This window comes from Crinia signifera, chromosome 11 (assembly GCF_055691185.1).
Source record: "Crinia signifera chromosome 11, ASM5569118v1, whole genome shotgun sequence".
Taxonomy (NCBI): Eukaryota; Metazoa; Chordata; class Amphibia; order Anura; family Myobatrachidae; genus Crinia; species Crinia signifera.
In genome coordinates this window covers 40,515,180-40,538,484 of record NC_139227.1, presented here as the reverse complement: position 1 = coordinate 40,538,484, position 23,305 = coordinate 40,515,180, and the positions used below count along the sequence as shown (strand labels likewise).

At 46.5% G+C, this 23,305-nt stretch overlaps 1 protein-coding gene across 1 annotated transcript in view; it reads right to left on the bottom strand.

Moving 5' to 3' along the window:
• LOC146045855 (neural-cadherin-like) overlaps window positions 1–21,470 on the bottom strand; it is a 99,270-nt gene extending 77,800 nt beyond the window's left edge. Inside the window, exon 1 of the mRNA XM_083164964.1 lies at window positions 20,357–21,470. Coding sequence (XP_083021090.1) covers window positions 20,357–21,404 — 1,048 coding nt within the window. The 5' untranslated portion in view covers window positions 21,405–21,470. The remainder of the gene's footprint in view (window positions 1–20,356) is intronic.
• Window positions 21,471–23,305: the final 1,835 nt, after the last annotated feature.

Genomic DNA, 23,305 nt, shown 5'->3' with positions numbered 1-23,305 from the left:
GCCCAAAATTTTCTTATTTAATGAACAAAGGCAGAGAAAGTGTGTGTGTGTGTGTGTGTTGCACTGGACCAGACAGCAGCTACTAGGAAGAAGAGACAGGAGCCTTACCATGTGCTGGAGGAATGTGAGCTTAGAAAGTGCAGTACTGGTTCTATTATGTTTCAGTGTTTATTTATTATGGAAAGTTTAATCTTTTCCTGTGAGCTTTTCAATTATTTATATTATGTAAATGTTTGGTACAGCCTATACTAGAGACCATTTATAATGTTAGATACATAGGCGTGCACAAGGGGGGTGCCGGGGGTGCACAGGCACCTCCTAATCATAGCTGAGGGATGGGGCTTTCCAACGAGCCCAGCCCCATGTCTCTAGCCCCCTGGGAACCGGAGATACTGCCAGGCAAAGCTGGAACGTTTTCCCTATAGGATAACATGGGACCCGCTAATTCCGACCCCCACCCAGTTCAATGGCAGCCAGTTCCCCCTTCGGCATCACTGAAGCTCGAGGTTGATTTCAGTCGAACCCAAATCGCTGGACCTTCAATCTGATACCAGGCGGATCCATATGGATTATTTGATTCCAGGGATATTGAGGTTAAACCGTTTTTTTTGTTTTTTGTATGTGTGTGTATACTATGTGTGCGGGCGGGCATTTGCCCCTGGGCACTTGGGGTACAAGTGTCCCGTGCCCGCCACAGCCTCCTTCCCTTTTGAGCGGCTGACCAGATGCTGCCTGCCGCTGACAGGTAAAGTAGCTTCAGTGTGCGGCGTGTAGCATCCGGCCAGCGGCTCAAAAGGGAAGGAGGCTGCGGCTCCGGTGGGCATCTTATAAGAAGAGTGCCCAACGCTACCCGGAAGTGCGGATTCACGGGAGCACTGGTGTGCAATGCGCACCCCCAGCAATGAGCATGAAACTCCCCTTGTCAACGAGCATTTGACCACCCCCTTCCCAGGGAGCATGTGACTCCTGGCAAAGAACATTTCACATCCCCCCCCCCATGGCATAATCTGTAATGGCCATCACAGTCTGAGGCGTAACGTGTAATGGGCATCATGGTGTGAGGCGTAACGTGTAATGGGAATTACACGTACAACGTGTAATGGGCATTATGGAAAGTGGTATAGTATGTAATGGCTGTGTGATGTGTAATATGCATGTAAGTATGTGTTCATTTTTGGCGCGCGCCTTCGACGTGCACAGTCCCTATTGTCCCTGTTTTAATAATATTTTTTTAAGCCCTAACATAATGTGTAATGGGCATTACGGTGTGTGGCATGTGTGATGGGCATTATTGTGCGTGACATTATGTCTAGTGATGAGATGATGAACACGCCCAGTAGATAGTGATGGACACGCCCCCTCCAATGGTGCACCCCCTACTAAAACGGGCTGCGCACGCCTATGGTTAGATATTAATACTGGATACCATTAGAAAAAGACCAATTTATATATTAGTCAGTACTAGATTCTTCTACCACTCCGCCTGACTCCTGCACTTGTCCCAATGTTCTGCAGAGTGGGAGATTGTGGACAGCACTTGGAAACCCTCCCTTCTAGAAACCTTGCATTTGCCACAGAGTATCCACCAAATCCAGTATCCAGGCAGGAGTCTCCGTAACTCAGGGTGTTATTCTTGTTGACGTGTACATGCGCATGTTCACACGCATCCATACACTGCGCAGCTGCATGCACGCATTCATGCTAAACAATGCCCTTACCCAGGGCCGCCACTAGGAATCGTGGGGCCTGGGACTGACCTTCAGTCTGCCCCCCCCCCCATTACTTACCTAGCTGCGGTGGCATCGCCCTTGTTCTTGCACGCCTCCACTCTCTGCATGCATCTCCTCTGGAGTGCACCCGGCACAGTGCAGCCTGCAGAGCGCCAAGCCCCTCTGTGTCCTAGGCTCGGTGCTCTGCAGGTTGCACTGTGTATTGTGCGTGCCTGGCTGGGGGGCGGCCTGGTGGGGGAGGCGGTGTGTGGGGGGTGGCACCGTGCCGCTGTCACTGTGGTCAGCTGCATGGGCCCCTCCAGAGGCCAGGGTCCGGGATAGCTGTACCCACAGCACCCCCTGTTGCCCTTACCACATGTCAACGTGACTGTTCATAACAGTACACAAAGGGGAGTGTATTTAAGCTAAGCGCACACTTGTGAGCTCCTAGCCACATTCACGTGAGCGCAGGATCGGGCACTGTGCATGCGTGTGAGTAGCCTATGTGGTTTTGTTCATTGGCAACTCCAACCATACACATGCAGCCAAGCCCTCTTTAACACTATGCTTAATTACATGAATGGCCTCATTTCATTGTGTTTATTAAAAGTCAATTTTCATCATTAGTGGCCATTATTAATTAGCAAGGACGTTTTAGTTCCCTGTGTTTTTTTTATTGACTCTTAATAGCACAACTATATTTAAATACATGTATCCTACAAATGTCCAGGATATGAATTTGAAAGTGTTTGAGTGGTGAGTGCATTTATTATATTAAATGTATTTGATGTAATAAAAATGAGTTGTATTGTTACTATATATTTCTATGTTTTAATGTATATGTACTGTATTTAGAAATTTTGCTAAAATAATGCAAATACAGCATTATTGCCGGTTCCCTGACGGCAACCGGGGGCGCTGCGGGGAGTCTGCGCTTCATCGGGGGCGGGGGAGGAGGCAGCGCTTAGAGCTGGCACTGCTCCAAGCGCTGCCTCCTCCATAGTGTGAAGAGGAAACGGGTTGCTCTACACCTAGCCTGTACAGTTATTACAGGCGGAGACCAGACTGCTATAAGCACAGACCATGTTTTGCCAACTCTCAATATTTACATAGTCCTGGGAGACTACGGAGTCAATGGAAAGTCTATATTGCATTACATTATTCTACCCAGTCACAACTGGGTAAGGTCTATGGGTTGGCCTTGGCCTACACTGCTATAAGCACGTGTCCCACTTCTGCCACCAATGTACGAAGGCGCCGCGCTCTGCTATTGATTGTACATGTCTGAAGGTTGTTCAGTTAGTTGTAATCTATCTGCTGGAAGTGTGAGCGCGTTAATGCTCCAGTAATAGTGCATCTCTCCAGAAGTGCCCATGGGTTCGTTTTAATTTTTTTCCTTCTGCAGAATGGATATTGATTGCATTGAATTTCTCGTCGGTGCATGAGAATGTTTTTGCACAGGATTGCTATTATGTTTTAACCCTGTTCATTAACCCAATTACTTTCCAAACACAATACCGCCCCCCCCCCCTCCTTTTGTGCCTGATGAGCTAGGTAGGTACCCCTCCCAGGACCAACCCCTGTGGGGGAACTTCCCAGCTATTGCCCGCTGAGATTCTAGATAGGCAGAGCCGGGTGAAGGCACTGCAGCAGCAATCAATACGACACAAAAGAAGATCTGTATTGCTATTCAGAAGCCTTCATTAGCCGGAAAATAATTGTTGTGCTTCAAAGTGCCGTCTTCACTTTCAGGCGACTTTTTTCTTGCCTTTATGCTATTTTTTTTATATCTTGTTAATCTAGGAGAGGACACTGGTTGCACGGCTGTGAATTCGCTGAACCGGCGTATGGGAAAAGTTGCAGGATTTCAGCCCAGGATGGCCTTGCCCCAGCCGCACGAGACGTTCGCGGGTCCCTTTTAGACAGAGGTCCCCGCCGCCTCCTCCTCGCCGCTGTCTACCGGTCCCCGCCTCCTCCCCGACGCTGTCTACCGGTCCCCGGCGCCGTCTACCGGTCCCCGCCGCCTCCCCAACGCTGTCCACCGGACCCTGCCGCCTCCCCGCACCCCCCTAACCCTGCCCATCTCTCTGAGGCAGAGATGGCCAGGGTTTGTGTCCCCCACCACCCAAAAACTGGGACGCATACGTGCATGAGACGCTCGTGCCTCCCAGTCAGATGGAGCGCCTCTCCACCGGCACTCACCAGCGCTGGCGCTGGCTGAGAGGCGCCCCATCTGTATATTGCAGGGATACTTAGGGGGAAATTTACTAAAGCTTCTAAAACTGAAAAGAGGTGATGTTGCCCTAGCAACCAATCCGATTCCGTCAATCATTTTTTAGGATGCAATAGAAAAATAAAAGACAGAATATGATTGGTTTCTATAGGCAACATCACCTCTTTTCATTTTTAGAAGATGTAGTAAATTTGCCCCTTAATATTTGCGGCTATTTTTTGGAGGACATAGCTGCAAATATTGGCTGATAAAGACGGAACCCCAACATCATTGATATGCATCACCTGAAAGCTCCACCTCATAAGTAAATAGGTTAGGAACACATTAATATATGCTTCATATGAGAAGACAACAGAAACGTGTATCATTGTTTTCACATCAACGTCTGATCTAGTTTGAGGGACGAATGAATTAAAAAAAAGAAAAACGTGAACGCATTGCAATTTATTTTATTTTCCCCCGGGTTTTCTGGCTGACAAACTAACCTCGGAGATATTGAGCTACTTATATTTCACAGGATTTAATTACCATTCCTGGGAACGGACAGTGGGACATCATTTACAGTGCATACAATAGGCGCTGAATAGTAATGTCTCCTGATTTACATATCATGGGGCTGTTGCTAGAGTCCCCGAGTCAGCATTCCAAGAAGACGGCTTGCATTAATAACACACTTTCATATATGTCCTGTCATTTATGGCTTCCAGTAGATTAACAGATTCATCCTCGGCTCTCCAGCCTATTTCACAATGACTGCACAAATTACTCATCTGAAAGGAGAAGCCAGTATATATGCGAGCCGCGGCTTCTCATCGGCGCCCACAAGATGTTGGAAATCTGGGTGATTTTAACAAGCGACTTGACGACTGAGAGCCTAATGGCACTGTCCTTAAGTTTGTTTCATGTCAGCTGTGTGTTCTAATGGTGGAGGAGGTAAAGCCTTCATATGTGTTCATTCTTATACAATGGGGGTAACATTAGTAAGATAACAGTTCTTTTTCACATGGGATGTTGCCCATAACAAGCAGATTATGGGCGGGATGCCCTAAAGGAAAAATGCGGTAAAAACCCAGATATCAGGGTTTTTACTGCATTTTGATATGCAGGAAAACCTGCACGCCGGGAGACACCCCATAGAAGTCTATGGGATTCATACCGCATCCCCCGCCGCCCTGTATGGAGCAACGCTGCCCAGCACGGATCCCCGCAGCTCCACGCTCACCTGTGTCCGAGGAGCCTCCTGCTGTGCTGCCCGGACCAGTGACCTCCTCCCCCATGGACCACTTCTAGGTGCAGGGAGGAGGAGGCGGAGCTCCGCAGCAGCAGCCGGACAGGAGGAGTGGGGAGAGACACTGGGGACTCGCTCACCCCCCCCCCCCCCTCCTGCAAAGGGCAGCTCTTATCGCAAGGGCTGCCCTTTGCGATATGAATCGCATATGTTAGAGCATATTATTATTATTATTATTATAATTTTATTTATAATAATAATAATAATAATATGCTCTAACATATGCGATATGTTAGAGCATATGCGATTAGTATCATTTCGGCAGCTGGTGGAGGAGGCGGCAGACTGTACTGCATCCCATAAAGATGGTGCCGCTGATGGCTGCCTAGGATCTGTGCCGCTAGCCAATATGTACCCTGTGTCACCCCTGTCGTGTTCCATATCTACTGTTTTTACTGTCTACCTATCTGGCTGTTGCAATCACCAAGTGGCGCAGCTTAACGGCTGCCTGGGTGCTGTACAGCTCAGTAAATATATGTTTCCCATGTCCGTGTCCCTCATAAGGATATGTCTACTGTATGTGCAGGGGCGGATTGGCCCACTGGGAAACCGGGCCATATCCCAGTGGGTCGGTGCAGATATCCCCCTGACTGGGCCGCCCACAGTTGTACCAGGGCTGGTGCTAGTGGCATCATCCCACTGGGCGAAATATATGCGGTGGCCATATTTGTTTTGGGCTGTGCTGACCTTCTTTGGGACCCGGATGCGGCCCCTGGTCTCAAAGGTGACGTCGGTCAGAAACAGCCGCAGCTGCAGCGTGGATATAACCTGCGTGGAGCACCCCCCCGGTCAGTAGCATTAAATCCCCCCCGACAGTAGTGTCAGTCAGGACCCCCCCGGGCAATAGCGTTAGTTAGCACCCCCCCCCCCCCCCCCCGGGGCAGCAGTGTTAGCTAGTACACCCCCCCCCCCCCCCCCCCCCGGGCAGTAGTGTAGTAGTGTTAGATAGCTGCTTCAATGTTGTTTCCCGGGCAGGATTTCACTTCCAATCCGCCCCTGTGTATGTGTGATATATATCTGTACTGTCACTGCTTGTTCCCACCCTGGCTGTTACACAGCAATCCAAATCTAATTCTTAGTATACGCAAGTTTACCTGGCCAATAAAGCTGATTCTGATCTTAGTAAATTTAATAGAGCTAGGAGGGCACTGCTCTCATGATTACAATTTATGGTATTGGTACTTTACATAGATGTCAGAAAACCATAACTAGCTGGGGACATGTGAATGAGATGGACCATTTGGAGAAGAAGGGTGGGGCTAAGTGGATTGCAAAGGGGTGGGGCCTATGCACTGTGCATTGAAACGGGTGGGGGGGAATATTGCCTCATTACTATCAAACTGTTGACATTGATGACGGACAGAAATATTGAAACTCTACTATCGATGGCAATCTACTGGTGGCAAAACATCAATAGGGTCATGTAGAGCTAGAACCCCAACTCCCACAGGAAATCACAATCATGTTCTATCGGACAATCCCTGTTCCTACCACAGCTCCATCCCAGGCTAGTCCCGGGTCAGCCCCTATCACGGCTTTCGTTATACTTTCAGTGGGACCCGTTTACAATGCCCCATTACCCGGGTCCATCCTGATCCAACCTTGTTGGCTACCCAAGCTGGATTCTAGGTCACTGGATCTGGTTTATTGTTTGGAGACTATTTTCCACTGAGCCAAGATCAGAAGGTGCAAATAATGGGGACTGAGGACTGCAGCCTCTTGTACTATGACTATGACCTAGAAGTGAGAGTTAAAGCCGGCTGCAGAGGGGGGGCTGCAGCACAGCCCAAAATTCATATAGGGGAGCCACACCCACTGCCAGTGAGACAGTTTGGGAATGCAGTTGGTGGCAGCGAGTGTGGCTCCCCTATTTGAATTTTGGACTGTGCTGCAGATCCCCCTCTGGAGCCTTCCCAAGATCTGGGCTGCCAGTTTTTGGAGCCCAGCGATTAGGTAAACACCGCCCTGCACAGGCAAATTCCTGTCCATGTGCACGGCTGCGAGTTTGTCAAAACAGCTACAGCTATGGATGGTCGACATGAGTTTGTTAGGTTTTATTTTTAAATCATGGCCTCAGACCAGGGCCAGATTATAATGGGGGCACAATGGGTCAGTGCCCCTGGGCCCCCCTCTAGCTAGGGGCCCCCTATGGTTGGCATGTATTTTTCAAAAAATTGCTAAAGGTTTTGTGCATGGGAGTGGGGTAGTGCTGCAGCTTCACCTATCTACCAATGTGACAATGATTAATGGTGCTGAGCATTGGGAGCCAAGTGTGCAGTGCATTGCTGGGAGTTGACTAAGTCCCATGACACTTTGCACCAGAGGGCAGAGGCTGAGACGTTTGTGCTGAGCTCTGATTGGTGGAGCTCATTACATGCTTCTCAGGCCCATGGATAACAGCAGCAACAGCCTAGTCATGGGAGGGTTTTTAATCAGAGGCAGCACTGGGACTGTGAGGTCTCCTACAGAGTAAGGTGCAGAGGGACAAACACAGGCTTTTCATGTGGTATGTATGTGTGTATGTGTGTATGTGTGTGTGGTGTGTGTGTGTGTATATATATATATATATATATATATATATATATATATATATATATGGGGAAAAGAAGGGAAATGTAGGGCGCCACTTGTGTTCTGAACAACTTAGTTATTTTATCAAAAAGACAGATATACCTTTAGAAAAAAGGGTGTCAGCTGACCTCTAAGAAGAACACCTTGGTAAGGGGTGTAGCAAAAAGATACAATGGTTTGGATAAAGGTCTAAGCGACTACAAATATCTGTATAGGAAACGTTTTACTTTTAAAACATATAAAAGTTTTATTTAGTACAAAAAATTTTTTGTATATAAAAAATGCACAATAGTATTTAAATAAGAACAAACAGTACAATAAATATCATAGAAAAAAGCAATATATAAAAAATGCGAAGCTAAGTAAAAAATGCCTATAAAAAATATTGCTAAAAAGGGGAGATATAAAATAAGTTATAGGTAAAAGATACAGAAGTATCAGAACTTATCTCTTTATGGAGGAGTCAGCAGGCAGTACCCAACGCGTTTCGTCATCTAAGACTTCATCATCCCCTGAAGTTACCCATTGACCAAGTTTATACTGCCTTTACTCTGTGTTTTGACAGTGTAATATTCCCCCATGCAGTTTGCGGCCAGTAATGACAACTGCAAGGGGGCCCCCTGTCTAAAGTGCCCCGGGCCCCCCGAATGCTTAGTCTGGCACTGCCTCAGACTGCGAGCGGTAAAGTGTGCAGAGCACAGCGAGGGATGCAGAACACAAGTTGGGGATCCACATGCTCCGGTGTCAAAACTCATGTCGACCTTTTCATGTGTCGACCTCTTGCTTGTGTCAGCCTTCAAACCCTGTAGACCTATTTCATGTGTCAACCTTCATAGTGTTCATAGTGTCCACCCTATGACCCATACCGTCAAGAATAAGGCAGAGCAGCCACAATAAAGCATTAGAATTTGGATACTTTGTGCTTCATAAGCTCCCAATCACATGTATGCTGCTTTCAGACCGCAAAAACGGCATTGACACGGTTTTTTAAACATTTCTAAAAACGGGTCAGACAGCTTAAAACCACTTTCACACCGCATATCTGAAACGGTATTTTACCATTTTTGTCCATCTTTAATTACTATTTTTGTATCTCACTGAAGCCAGTGGAAACACTGCGGGGGGGGGGGTTGGGACCCTGTGCATATCTAATGAGCGGGACCTAGCGCAGTGCATATTTAATTAAAGGTAAAAGCCGGCAAGTCTGGACTGCAATTTAATCACTTATTATTAAATAAACACCTAAAAGTTGCAATAGCAGTAAAACTGTACTGTACAGTATCAGGGCCACCGCCAGGGGGGGTGCCAGGGGTGCAGCTGTCCCGGGCCCTGGCCTCTGGAGGGGCACGGCACCACCCCTACCCCCCCCCCCCCCCCCGCACCCGCACAATGCATCCCCCACCCGGCGCCAGCTGGCAGGCACGCACAATACACAGTGCAGCCTGCAGAGCACCGAGCCTAGGATACAGAGGGGCTCGGCGCTCTGCAGGCTGCACTGTGCAGTGTGTGCTCCGAGACCCGACTCCTGATGCTCAGCGATGGAGAAGATGCTGCACTGCCACTGCTTGAGCCTGGGAGCCTGCCACCGCTGGTAAGTAATAGTAATTGGGGGGGGGGGGTAGGGGGAGACTGGGTGCCGGCGTGTGAGGGGGGGTTCCGGTGCGCGAGGGGGGGTTCCGGTGTGTGAGGGGGGGTCAGTCCCAGGCCCCAACATTACTAGTGGCGACCCTGTACAGTATAGTTGTAGATATACCATGACCCACAAAATAGCATTTCTGTCCATAAGATTTTGGCATAATAAAATATTTTTTTTAACTGGGTTTTTTTTTTAGGTCATTCTGGACGATTTGTCTCCAGGAACATAGCGGTCGCTTTTTTGTTTTTGGACACCTAGAAATTAGTCTCTGGGAACACAACTGGCACCATATTTCCGAAGACCTGAGCATTTTTGTGTCTATGGCAGACATGTCCAAACTATGGCCCTCCAGCTGTTGGGAAACCACACATCCCAGCATGCCTTGCCATAATTTTAGCATTCCCTAATAGCAAAACTATGGCAAGGCATGATGGGACTTTTAGTTTCACAACAGCTGGAGGACCAAGGTTGGACATGCCTGGTCTATGGCAAAACAGAGAGAAAGGGGATCACCTATATTCTTCACACGGATCCCCTCCTCTCACCCCTGCCCTTCATCCATTATAGAAACCCCACTAGTTATAATAATCTGGGCCACTCATTGGCCACTGGGCTCTAGGTTGTGCATGGGATTGCGATGGTATGGCAGTCAGTGACTTCAGCTTCTCCATTATTTTTTTGGCACACTTTCCTCCGACAGATTACACTTGGTATCCCGATACAACAGCCAGCATCTCACCGGACCTGACTCGCTCATTACTATGCTCAGCACAGAACCAGAGAGCTCAGTACAGAATTAACCACGTTGTAAACTTAATCAGTTTCTGCTGGTGTGCACCTAAGGGGATCCCTGCTAAGGCTGCGCTGTACCTGCTTACAGCCACGCGCAGTATATCTGTACACAGGAACACCAAGCTCTCTGCAGACTCCCAGCTACTAGAGCAGTCATTCCCAAACTCTGTTCTCCAGGCAACTAACAGCCCAGATGTGACACATTCAGATTAATATACCATCTGTGCACAAACAGGGAGATCCATAAAACCAAGACTGACACTGGCAGAATCAGGTAACTGGTCCATCCCAAACTTGCTCCTTGAATCAGACTTTCCTAACTTTTTAAACCCCTCTGGGGGAGAAGTCAGAGAGGTGAAGCAGCAGGGGTCTTCGGGTAATTCTGGACACATATCTGTTACACAGGTTCTGTGGCTGGCTGACTTCAAGACTTCATTTCACCTGGTTTTAATCAGCCACAGAACCTGTGTAATTAATATGTGTCCAGAATTAAAGGGATGAGGCGGTAACCCTAAATTCAGGGCACACTTCATTAGGCCCCATCTGCATGAAGCAGGGGCGGATTGGGTTAAAAAACCAGCCCGGGAAATCATTGGAAGCAGCCCTAATAGGGGGCGGGGTCTTCTGACCGGGAAGGATGCTCTCTTCTCAAAAACATCGGTTCCCAGTGCGAATTTGCGCCGGACCGAGTCAACCTGAATAAGGCCCCTAGTACAAGTATCACATACCAGAAGAGGCGGTTTAAACTTCCCCAGTATGCCAGCATAACAAATTGGTGTCGATAGCACCACTTTGGAGCGGTTACACTCTTCAAACAACCAGCAGAACAAATTGATCTTGCCTACAAAAACATGGTGACTCTCTCTGTTGTACAGGATTTGTGCTCTATCGTTCCTTTTTTTCTCAATGCTACATGCTCCGGAATGCGGAGTTTGATGAATGGAGGCTGTCCGGTCCAGCGTTCCAGGGTTCGGTCCGGTTTTGGTTTTTACTTAATCCCAATACATAATCCCCTGTGTATCTCGATTGCAACCAAGGGGGAAATTTACTAATATGGGAGTGCAGTGGAGGACAGGGGTGCAGATTGTGGTGGGGGTAATTAATGGAATGATCATGCCTCTGATTCCATCCTCCCTTCTCCCTCTGCCCCATCCGAGCTAGGTTATAAGCGAGGGACAATGACCGTGCTGACCACTGGCTTCATATTGATCTCTGCTGCATCCTCATATAATAACCAGTAAAGTTGAAATCATGTATGTAATACATGTAATAAATCAATCAGTAATTATATAAAGCGAAGCCGTGATGGGGGAGGGATCTGGGGACACTGTAACAGGCAGCACAGTATATGAGGTGCGTACAATCCCGCACACCGTGTGTGCAAGTGACTGCGCTTACTATGCTGTGATTATTTGTATGGCTATTCTCTGTGTATTATTGCTGAGCGCTGAATGAAGTACTTAGAGACAATACAGAGAGGGTTTGTGCTGCTTACATATTGCTGCTTTCTGCCTTGTTGGCAAATCTAATAATGATTCACAATATCCGTCTGTGTAATGCACATTGCAGTGCTCACCATTCTGCAGAATTGCCTTTCTATGTATTTCATCATGTTAATCTCTCCTCACACAGTCTCCCTGTCAGTCTGGGTAGCAGTCAATTTACCGACGGACGTTTTACCGGCGACATGTTAAATGTTGATATTTTGAGCCAGATGTATCAAGCTTTAAATAGTGATAAAGTGGAGAGTGATAAACAGCCAACCAATCAGCTCCTACCCAGGGCCAGATCAAGGTCTGTGGGGGCCCTGGACAACAAAATTGTGGGGGCCCCCACCTCACACTGCCCGGACCCCAAGGAAGCGCTGCCCGGACCCTACTGCCTGTCACCCACCCACCACCCATCTCCCACCTGGAATGTGGGGGCTCCAGATGTGTGGGGGCCCAGGGTCAACCGCCCCTAATTGCCCCTTGGTGGATCCGCCACTGCTCCTACCTGACATGCTACAGGCTGGGTTTGAAAAATGAAAGTTAGCAGCTGATTGGCTGGCTATTTATCACTCTCCATTTATCACTTTTTGAAGCTTGATACATCTGGCCCTTGGACCGTGTCGGTCAACTGAATATGTCGGCATAATAATTGTCGGTATATTGTCCGTGTCGGTATTTTGACTGTTGGACAATCTGCAGTGGTAAAATGTCCGTCAGGAAATTATACTGAACCTGTCAGTATTATCTACACATAATTATATCACTTTACAACTAAGGATGGCAATAAGCCAACTATGAATAGCAGCTATCGATGGTTGGCCACCGAACGCTGATGGTTTTGCTTTCCCGATGATGGTAGAGATCAGTGGTGTAACTATAGCACCGCAGCCCCCGCCACCGCGGGGGGGGCGCTGTGCATATGGGGGCGCCGGGGGCTGCGGTGCTATAGTTACACCTCCTCCCAATCCCCCGCAGCCTTACCTATTTCGCTGGTCCCGGCGGCTCCGTTCTTCTGCTGAGGACCACCACAAAAACTGTCTGCTGTATGGGGGCGGCCATTTTGTGGTGGTCCTCAGCAGAAGACCGGAGCCGCGGGGACCAGCGCGAAAGGTAAGGCTGCGGCTGATTGGGGGGGGGGGAGGGTTTGCATGGGCAGCGGGGGGGGGGGGGCGCCCAAAACGTAGCTACGCCGCTGGTAGAGATCCAATGGTGTTTCGGGGATGTTTCTTTTTCCCTGTTATACTGGCCCTTATTCTAGTTGAATCGGACGGATGCGAATTTTCGGACAGGAACCGAGTGTTCTTAGCCCCACCTTCTGTACGAGTTGCTCACACCGTCCGAATGCGGTAAGATGCTGACCAAACGGACCACGAGTGGATTTTTCACGTGAACACCTCCTCCATCTGTGGGAACCTCCCCCATCATTCGATGGTCGCGACCATCAAATGCTGTACCGAGTGGTCAGGCAGCACCGAGTGCTCCAGACCTCTCGGGCATTTCTCTGTGCAAAAGCAGGGATATGGGGGGGCAGCTGGCACCGGCTATGTCATATGTCCGCCCCCCACACGTGCATCACGGCCGCATTACCATATGTACGCCCAGCATTTTCATGGGAACGCCCATGAAACGCGGGGCGTACGCATATGGTAATGAGCAAAATCAGCCCTTCACGCCCCTCTCCACCCCCTGCTCGGATGGTTCCGTACGATCATTTTCTGCACGGATCTCACACCGTGTTCGGACGTGTGAGGCGTTCGCACATGCGCAGATACGCCTCTGCACATGCGCAAACACCAAACATCGGCTGTCCGTCCGCATTTGGAGCCCAGGACCTGCAGTATTGTTAAGTCGGCCCTGCTTAGTGACCTGTGCATTGTCAGCGAGCGCTGATTTAGGTCCTTTCACATATTTTGCCCCTTCCGTAGACAAGCCTCATACCCTGTCCAAGATTTTAGTTAAATGATATGAAATCTTCATCTCCAGAAAACCTTTAGAATACTGTTGCCTGGTGTGAAATTAGAACCTTATGAAATGTTGCATGAAATTGTTAGTAAGTGGAAGTAATTCCTAGAGAATCACACGGCGGGTCAGAACTAGCATTGCATGAGGCCACAGGAACTCCACCATGCCGCTGAATTTTGGCTCACAATTGCTGTTTGCTCCGCTTCGCTCCAATTATCTGGATCCCATCTCTGATCTGGAATCTCTGTGTCAGCACAACACAGCGAGCGACAGCCAGAACGGGGCTTAAAAGTTCCTTTTTTTTTTCTTTCATTTTTAGTGTCAGCGGATAAAGCTTTGCTGGGAAAATAAAACAACGTTCTTGCATCATTTACTCTGCACAATTCATCAATTCCCCAAATGACACACATCCACAATCATGAAACACGTGCTCTGTAACGCAGCATTTTTACTAAGCGAGTGTTTAGTGAGAGCGTTCAGGTGAGATTGGGTCTCCTTACGAAGGAGTGTGCGATTGGTGCAGCTGCTTTTTCATGTCGACCTTTTGCATGTGTCAACCTTCTGACCATATAGAGCTAATACATGTCAACCTTTTTCATGTGTCAACCTTTTGCCTGTCAACCAATAGTGACATCATTGTCCGGCTTATTGTGGTACCTGTAATGTACCCTGCAACCTGGTGAGGCGCTTGGTGGTGCATCCTTAGGATGAGTCTTGCACCTAATTGTTCGCTACCCAAAACACTCTTCATGATGTCATGAATTAACATCAGCAAGATCACAAACACTAGTGGGGTGATGCCAAGATGAACACAAGTGATTGCTGCCTCACTGCATACACAGAACAATGGGGTTATTCAGGTGCTGTTGAAGATGCTGAAACTTCCTTGGGAGTAGCAGTGATGTCGCTGTACGGTAATGCAGCAGGTGGCGTCTACTACAAGTAGACGCCTACTGCTCCAGTATGATCCGTCCTGCATTATAGGATGCAGCATCGGGTCGTTCAGTCACCATCGGGCAGCTTACTGCACCTATGGAGCCACGAAAGTTACCCATCCCCATCACAGAGGACAGGAAATCCCTGACCTCTTCCCACCCTCCAAACGGCGGTGACATGCCTCCGTTCTGACAGTCGGATGTTGTCCTATGTCACATGACCTAGTCACGCACATGCAGGACAGGTCCAGCACAGGCACAAAGTACTGAAAATCAGACCAGAATGAGGTCCAATACGCATATATTTGCTATAAATAGTTTCCCTGTACACTACATAGTCATTTACTTACTATGTACTTACTCCCTAGTAGCCCTGAATGACCCTTGATGCACATACTACACAGTTACAGCACAGGATCCTGTAAGCCGCAACCAGGGCTTAAAGTAGTCCTGCGTAGATTGTGGAGCTCATTTCCCCTGCCACTGACCCACGCCCCCCCATTTAGTGGAGCCATGGCAAGTGCTAGGGTTCTTGGCACCCCCTGCAATCTATAAATATGTGCCCTACCTCCCATACTATATAAAGGGACAGTGGTCTTATGAGGAAGGGGTGCGGTCACACAACAGTACACATTTGAAATCACACTACACAGCAGCACAATCTTACTCACAGTTACACCGCCTGTAATGTTCTTGATTCATATTACACCACATAGTTGTGCCCGTTATTAATATTACACCACAAATTAGCGTCCCTTATTCACATTACATCTCCAGCAACTTTCTCATTTCTCGATGTCAATCCTGACCCCTCTCAACTTGTCTTCAGCATGCAAAGAGCTTGCTCCTTTTAGTAGCTCTTCATTTTAGCAGCGGTGACGGCTTGACATCACATATGCCATGCCAAAAAAGGAAGCCACTGGGACAGGCTTTTCTGTTGGAATTAGTGTGCAGGGATGTGGTGGAGGTAGAACTTGTTCCCCCTAATATTAGAAGTTGTGGAACCCCATTCCACCCCACCCTCATACACACACTTTAACCCCTAGCCGCAACGCTTCCCAAAATAAGAATATCTATAAATTGTGATTACGATGCTGCTGCTGGTAATCTAATTTAGTGATTTTCAAATGTGATCCTCCTGACCTGTGCAGTAGTAGGATGGTTAGGGTTAGTCTGTGTGGGAGGGATCTTAGGCATTAAGAGGATACATTTCTGGTTAGGCTGTGGGAGGAGGGGTCAGGCACACTTAGAACGGTGTGTAAGGGTTAGGTACTAAGGAGGTACAGCTAGGGTTAGGCTGCGGATGAGGGAGTTAGGGTTAGGCTCTAAGCGGGAGGGTGAGGCTGCAGGTAGGGATTATTGGGGTAGGATGGTGGGTTAGCACAATTATCTAAAAGGAGCCTGCCAACCCACAGGGACCCCAATACCATCATATTTAAGCAACAGGAACACTTTAAATGGCAAATAATTTATAAAAGCATCTTTCTGCAACAAATAAAAAAATGTATCTAGTATCTGGTATTCATATTAATGATTATTCAATAGGACTGAGTGTGAGTCATTAGCGTCTTTGTTGTAGTCGCCTCCACAACTACGCGCTAATGCTCATGTCAGCTCTTCCCCTGGTGCGCAAGCGGCAAGCTGTGTCGATATGTGCAAGAAAGGAGATGTCCAATAGCTTTAGATGCCACATTGAAGTGTCGCCAGTTCTTTGACAGGTACTGATATGGCCCCAATGTGAGTGAATAAGCACCTGTTCATAGTTGAGTGATCCAGCCGCAAGTCTTCCATAACACGCCTATCTCTGTGCGCCAGAATAGTCTCTTCCAATCACTGCGCAGAAACCTCCAACACATTTCTGATACTTTACATCTCAAACACCTCTGCGTCTCTGTACATGCACCCAGTAATACACATGCACCGTAGGCAGTGGCATGTTTATGAGTGCATTGTACACTAAATCCCAGGGGTGCCTACACTGCACACACTTTTTAATACTTACCACTCCGGAGTCCGGCGCTGAAGGCAGCAACACTGCTGGAATCACATAAAAAATGAATGTGGCGACAGTTTTTTCAGTAAAGCTCCGACTCTACTGCACCATGCAGTGCGGCGCTGTGGCTGGAAGAGAGGAGGAGGCCCCCGAACCGTGGGGGGAGGAGAAAGATGAGGAGGCTGCACACGGGACTCCTCCTCTCTTAACCTTTGGAGTGGAGACGTTGCTGTGAGAGAGCCTCAAAATATCCATTTAAAATGCCACTCACAGCGACTGTTCTCTTTTTTTTAGGTACAATATTTACCTTAACTTCAATTAACCGAATCGGCTGTAATTGCATTTATTTATACTAAAAGAACAGTCGCTGTGAGCAGCGTTGGCAATTTTAGCGGATATTTTGAGGATCGCACACAGCAAAGTTGGCACTCAAAGGTTCCATTACACTCATGCGATAAATTTTGGTATTTGGTATTCCCTCAGACTCATATTAAGTAAAACATCATATATATATATATATATATATATATATATATATATATATCACAGTCACAAACAATAGTGTGCAAGTCCTTATATTCCTTGGACTAATGAGTCCTTTTGTGTAGATTTTCACTTGCACTTAAAGGGCTATATTCTCTAAACTTCAAAAGTGATACACTGGAGAGTGATAAACAGCCATCCAATCAGCTCCTACCTGCCATGTCACAGACTGTGTTTGAAAAATGTCAGGCAGGAGCTGATTGACTGGCTGTTTATCACTCTCCAATTTATCACTTTTGAAGCTTAGAGAATCTGGCCCAAAGTCTCTAGTATCAGACCAGCAGCTCTCACAATCAACCCGTCTGGGCACCTAGATCTACAGGTAATAGAATCTACAACAACAAAATGAGGGAGCGCTCCATGGTGCAAAGCATCATTTGATAGACTGTTTATTTTTAAAATCCAAAAAGGAAACACACTGGGATAAATAAAATGTACTGCAAATTGCGGTTTACACAACCGCAGGTGATTACCGCATACAGATTCTGCTACACGCAGTAATGTTGGAGCGGTTGCACTCACAGTCTCGTCCAACGCCACCCCAACGCTTGGTGAACAGTGGAGCCAGCAGATGTACTGACGCATTGCTCTGAAAAACCTATGCCCTCTGACAAAGTCCAAGTGACGAAACGCGTTGGAGCGTGGCCTGGAATTGGAGGAGATTGTGACAAGACTGTGAGTGAAACCGCTCCAACATTACTGCGTGTAGCAGAATCTGTATGCTGTAATCACCTGCGGTTGTGTGAACCGCAATTTGTGGTACGTTTTATTTATCCCAGTGTGTTTCCTTTTTGGATTTTAAAAATAAACAGTATATCAAATGATGCTTTGCACCATGGAGCGCTCCCCCATTTTGTTGTTGTAGAGTTTATATATATATAGAGAGAGAGAGAGGAGAGACCTTTGGGCTTATGGCACGGCCCGCAGGAATGAGACGGCACTCCACGGATTTTTGTAATATAAATAACACTTGATTTACAAAAATCCTGCAGGCCCTGCCATAAGCCCCAAGGTCTCTTTTCTACATACCAGGAAGGCACCGCGGTAATTATCCACCCTCCGGAGTGCTGAACAAAACCTATGCTATATATATATATATATATATATATATATATATATATATATATATATGCAGAAAAAGCCAGAGAAGCGCACAAATGAGCAATATAAAAGTAACACTTTACTATAATAAAATAGCTCACATACATGTAGGTTTAGAACAATATGTAGGCAGAAGAACTGTAATTCTTAACCCGGGCGGCAGGAGTCCAGCAACAGCACGATGTGATGACACCAGACCGGTGTAGGAACTTGCAGCCGGGACCAGACAGATCAGAAGTCGTCAGCAGCGTCAGAGGGATGTCAGCGTCAGCCAAGGATCCACCCCAACGCGTTTCGTCAGGGTATGACTTCGTCAGGAGGCGATATATATATATATATATATATATATATGACAGATATAGAGTGTGCTTAGTGATATCCACCACCTCTCTACACAATTCAATGGTTGACCAATCCATTTAAAACATATAAAATGTATTTATCGGACATAGATTTCATGGTTCAGTTCCTCCAAGATGTAATGCTTCCTGATGTGTTTCGGCATAAATGACTTCATCAGGGGATAAAAATCGGGTATCATTACATCTTGGATGAACTGAACCATGAAATCTATGTCTGATAAATAAATTTTATATGTTTTAAATTGATTGATCAACCATTGAATTGTGTAGAGAGGTGGTGGCTATCACTAAGCGCACTCCTTTATCTATCTTCACCTTCCTCCACTAACTGGAAGGATATATAGAGTGCGGCTGTGATCAAAAGCACAAACAAAAGTCTACTCTCCTGTTTTACATATATATCTCTCTCTATATATGGAGATATATATATATATCTCCATATATAGATATATATATACACTGTATATATATATATATATATATATATATATATATATATAGATATATATAGATATATATATAGATATACTGTATATATATATATATATATATATATATATATATATATATAGATATATAGATATATATCTATAGATATAGATATATACTTATAGATCTTTAAAGGATTAAACCAGCCAAAATGTAAATGCGCCCCAGTGAGAGGGACCCCTGTGGTTACATGTTATGAATCTCCGCAGTTCCGGAGAACTCAGCCCTGCCAGCGCTTTAAAAGTTCTTATCTAGGAATTGACATCTGGGAGTAGGGTAGGTGAAAACTACGCTGCTCTGTCCAATCAGCATTTCTGTTAGACACTGACACAGCGCTGTTTGCATTCGAACAGTCAATGCAGGGACAAAAAACCCAGTTACAGCAATAATGGGAGTGAGGAATATGGGAAGGGGGGTCTGGCATGGGGATGGGGGGGGGGGGGGGGGGGGTCTGGCATGTGGCCATCGTGCTTCTGCTTGAGATTATTGAGGGCACATTAGGAACAAAAAAAAATACATTTTGTGTGGAGTTAAACTGAAACTGGGCGCAGAAAATGTGTATTATAAATAGATGCTTATTAAAGTACAATATGTTTTGTTTTTTTAGTATGTTAGTATAGAAGCAATGCAAGCAGTTAGGTGATCTTTACAAATCAGAGGAGATTACATTGGTAATGCCAAGTAATGAGGAGTAGCAGGAATGTTATGCGGGATTAAGAGTCCACAATCTTCTCTCTATCCTGGATAGAAATGTGGTTCCCGCATGGATCCTTCTCTGAGTAAACCCTTTAATGGCCAAACAGCATGGAGCATCTCAACAGCACACTGACAGTTTATGCAAATCCTACTCACACATGCAGCAGCAGCAGAGGGGTTAACATGCACATACTGTATAGTGATAACCATTCATTGCTTATGTTATAGTTATATTATCACTATTGTCAGTAGAGTTTCACTGATCCCTGTGGCTCAGAAGCTGTTTTGGAACTACAAATCCCAGCCATACTCTGCCTTGTAAAATAGACAGACAGAAGACTTCGGGTGCAAGAATGTGAGGACTTCCCTGCAGCTTAGAGAGTAGAAGGTACATTGGATACAGGAGAGACCCATTACAGTAACATATGCTTATTGCAATCTGCAATCTTATTATCAATTAATACCAGCATTGGGTTACTGCTGTGCTAGCAATAATTAAAAGGCTTACAAAATGTGCTCGATGCAGACCCTCCATCCCCTACCAAGATCCCCTTACCAGCTCCATCCCGGACTTTGATCAGGCACTCGTGGCTTTCAGCGGATTCTCTGTCCAGGGTCCTGATCACAGACACTTCCCCGCTCTCTCCATTCACAGCAACTGGAGTCTCTTCAGAAGACGGTGACACCAGCTCAAACCAGGGGGCCTGGAAGTCTCTAGCCACCAGAGTTGTGATAACGGAACCGACGGTGGTATTCTCAGCGATGGACAGGGCAGAGAAGGACTCGGGGGCCACAACCGACCTCTTCTGCCTGTACAGTTCCAGGGAGAAATCTTCTTTTTCGGGTACAGAAAACTTCTTGACTCTTGGGCATATCTCCACTTGTAGGGGAGCACTGACCAGAGGGGGCTGTCCATGGTCTCTGGCAAAGATGGTCAGATGGAGGGTCTTCTTGAGGTTCAGGATGGACTCCACCAAGACCACTTGTCCAGTCTTGGGAATGACAAAGAAGTAGGAGCTGACAGGTTCTGCGAAGTAGACCAGGTCTGCATTGGTGCCCTGATCTGGATCTTCAGCCCTGGCACTGTAGACCACGGACTTCAACCCAGTGGTCTCATCCAGGCTGATGCTGGACTGGTTGCTGTGGGAGAAGTGGGGTGCATTGTCATTGGTGTCCAGCACCTGGACAGTGACCAGAGCCAGCTCAGTGACTATGTGCTCTGGGGTGAGACAAAGTTTGCAGCACAGACCCAGCCTGAGCATGTACTTGGACTTCTCTTCCCTGTCCAGAACCTGGGCAGTTTTGAGAGACAGCTGGGAGTACCTGTGGTGGAAGTAGATCTCAAAGTGAGCCCCATTGTCCCCAATGAGCTGCAGGTGCCACTTTCTCCCGGCTATCTTTGAGCACCACGGCTCTGGGTTGATTCTGTTCAGGTGGATGTTGACCCCGTTGACTTTTGTCCCTACTGGCCGGTTCTCCTGGACTGAACCTGAGAAGACAGGTCTCCTGTACCTGGCTCCATCACTCCAGGCTATGACTAAGGTCAGCAAAGCCACAAGTGAAGCTTTACAGGTGGTCCTCATCGAGCCTGTCCTCCCCATCATCCCGGCAGGGACTGCTCCAGACCTCTGATGGGATCCAGCTAGCGGTACCCTCCTCGTAGGAAGACAGTTGGATGCAGACTGCCGAGGATTCGGAGAAGTGCCTGCAGTTCTCAATCCCACCTCTGGGTGGAGACTGATCCAAAGTCATCGCTGATCACCGAGCAGCAGGGAACAGCTGTATGTGCAAAAGGTAGATGCTGTGATACACAGCACCTATACCAATAGCACCTCATAGCATTCATACTGGTATCAAATAACAACACAAGTAATGTGCCAGATTCCCAAAGCACAATAATAATCTGCAAATCCTGTTACTGTCTCACTAGCTTATAACACTGCTGTCTGTGCTCCTCTATTACCCACACACAATAATATCACAGTAACAGGCACATCTCATGGGGGAATCCCGTAATATGCATCTGTCTTCTGCACTCTGTCTTATGTATAAAGTGACAACGTATTAGAGATACAGCAGCTTGTTGCATTAAGTCCTTTCCGAATCATCATGCTTGGTGGGAGCATGAGATTTGGGGGAGCTGCATTCTGAAGTCACCAGGGATTTGTGCTGCATTTTAGTGTGTTTCCTTTCTTTGTATGGAAGCATCACATCACAATCATATACTGTATAATACCAAGTTCCAACAATGAGAATAGGACCATTACATGTCCACAATTGGTCCTAGTTCCATAAATAGCAAGGAGTAAATTTAGTATTGAAGATCGGATGTTGTTGTCCGTAGCACCTTATTTATTTAGCATTTTCTAGAAGATAGCAGACAGAATATGCTCATCTTCAACAGAAGTCCTATCTTAGTATATTAACCCCTTACACGCGTACACTGTGTGTGTTCACTTTTATGTACTGCATTTTGTATATTAGGAATAAGAATGTAGTCGAATTCATTTATTCATTCACTAGAATGCAACTCTGTATTGTAAAGGGTCATGGTATAGATGACAATGTCTAGGTCGACCACTAATGGTCGACAGTGACTAGGTCCACACTGAAAAAGGGTTGACATACCTTAGGTCGGCACTGCCAAAAGGTTGATACAAGCTTATGGTTGATGTAGGCAAGGTCGACATGAGGTTTTCATGATATGCCCTCTGTATTGTATATTTGTCACTGTATTGCTCTTTGTAAATCTGTCACTGTTCTGCACCCTGTATTGTACATCTGTCACTGTTCTGCACCCTGTATTGTACATCTGTCACTGTTCTGCACCCTGTATTGTACATCTGTCACTGTTCTGCACCCTGTATTGTACATCTGTCACTGTTCTGCACTCTATATATATATATATATATATATATATATATATATATATATATATCACACTGTTCTGTCCTATGTATCATATATATATATATATATATATATATATATATATTGTTTGTTAATATTCTGCACTCTGTATTGTATAAGTCACTGTATTGCATTTTATATTGTACATCTGTCACTGTTATGCACTCTGTATTGTACATATGTCCCTATTCTGCACTCTATTGTACATCTGTCACTTTTCTGCACTCTATTGTACATCTGTCACTGTTCTGCACTCTATTGTACATCTGTCACTGTTCTGCACTCTATTGTACATCTGTCACTATTCTGCACCCTGTATTGTACATCTATCACTATTCTGCACTCTATTGTACATATGTCACTATTCTGCACTCTATTGTAAATCTGTCACTATTCTGCACTCTATTGTACATCTGTCACTGTTCTGCACTCTGTATTGTACATCTGTCACTATTCTGCACTCTATTGTACATATGTCACTATTCTGCACTCTATTGTACATCTGTCACTATTCTGCACTCTGTATTGTACATCTGTCACTATTCTGCACTCTGTATTGTACATCTGTCACTGTTCTGCACTCTGTATTGTACAT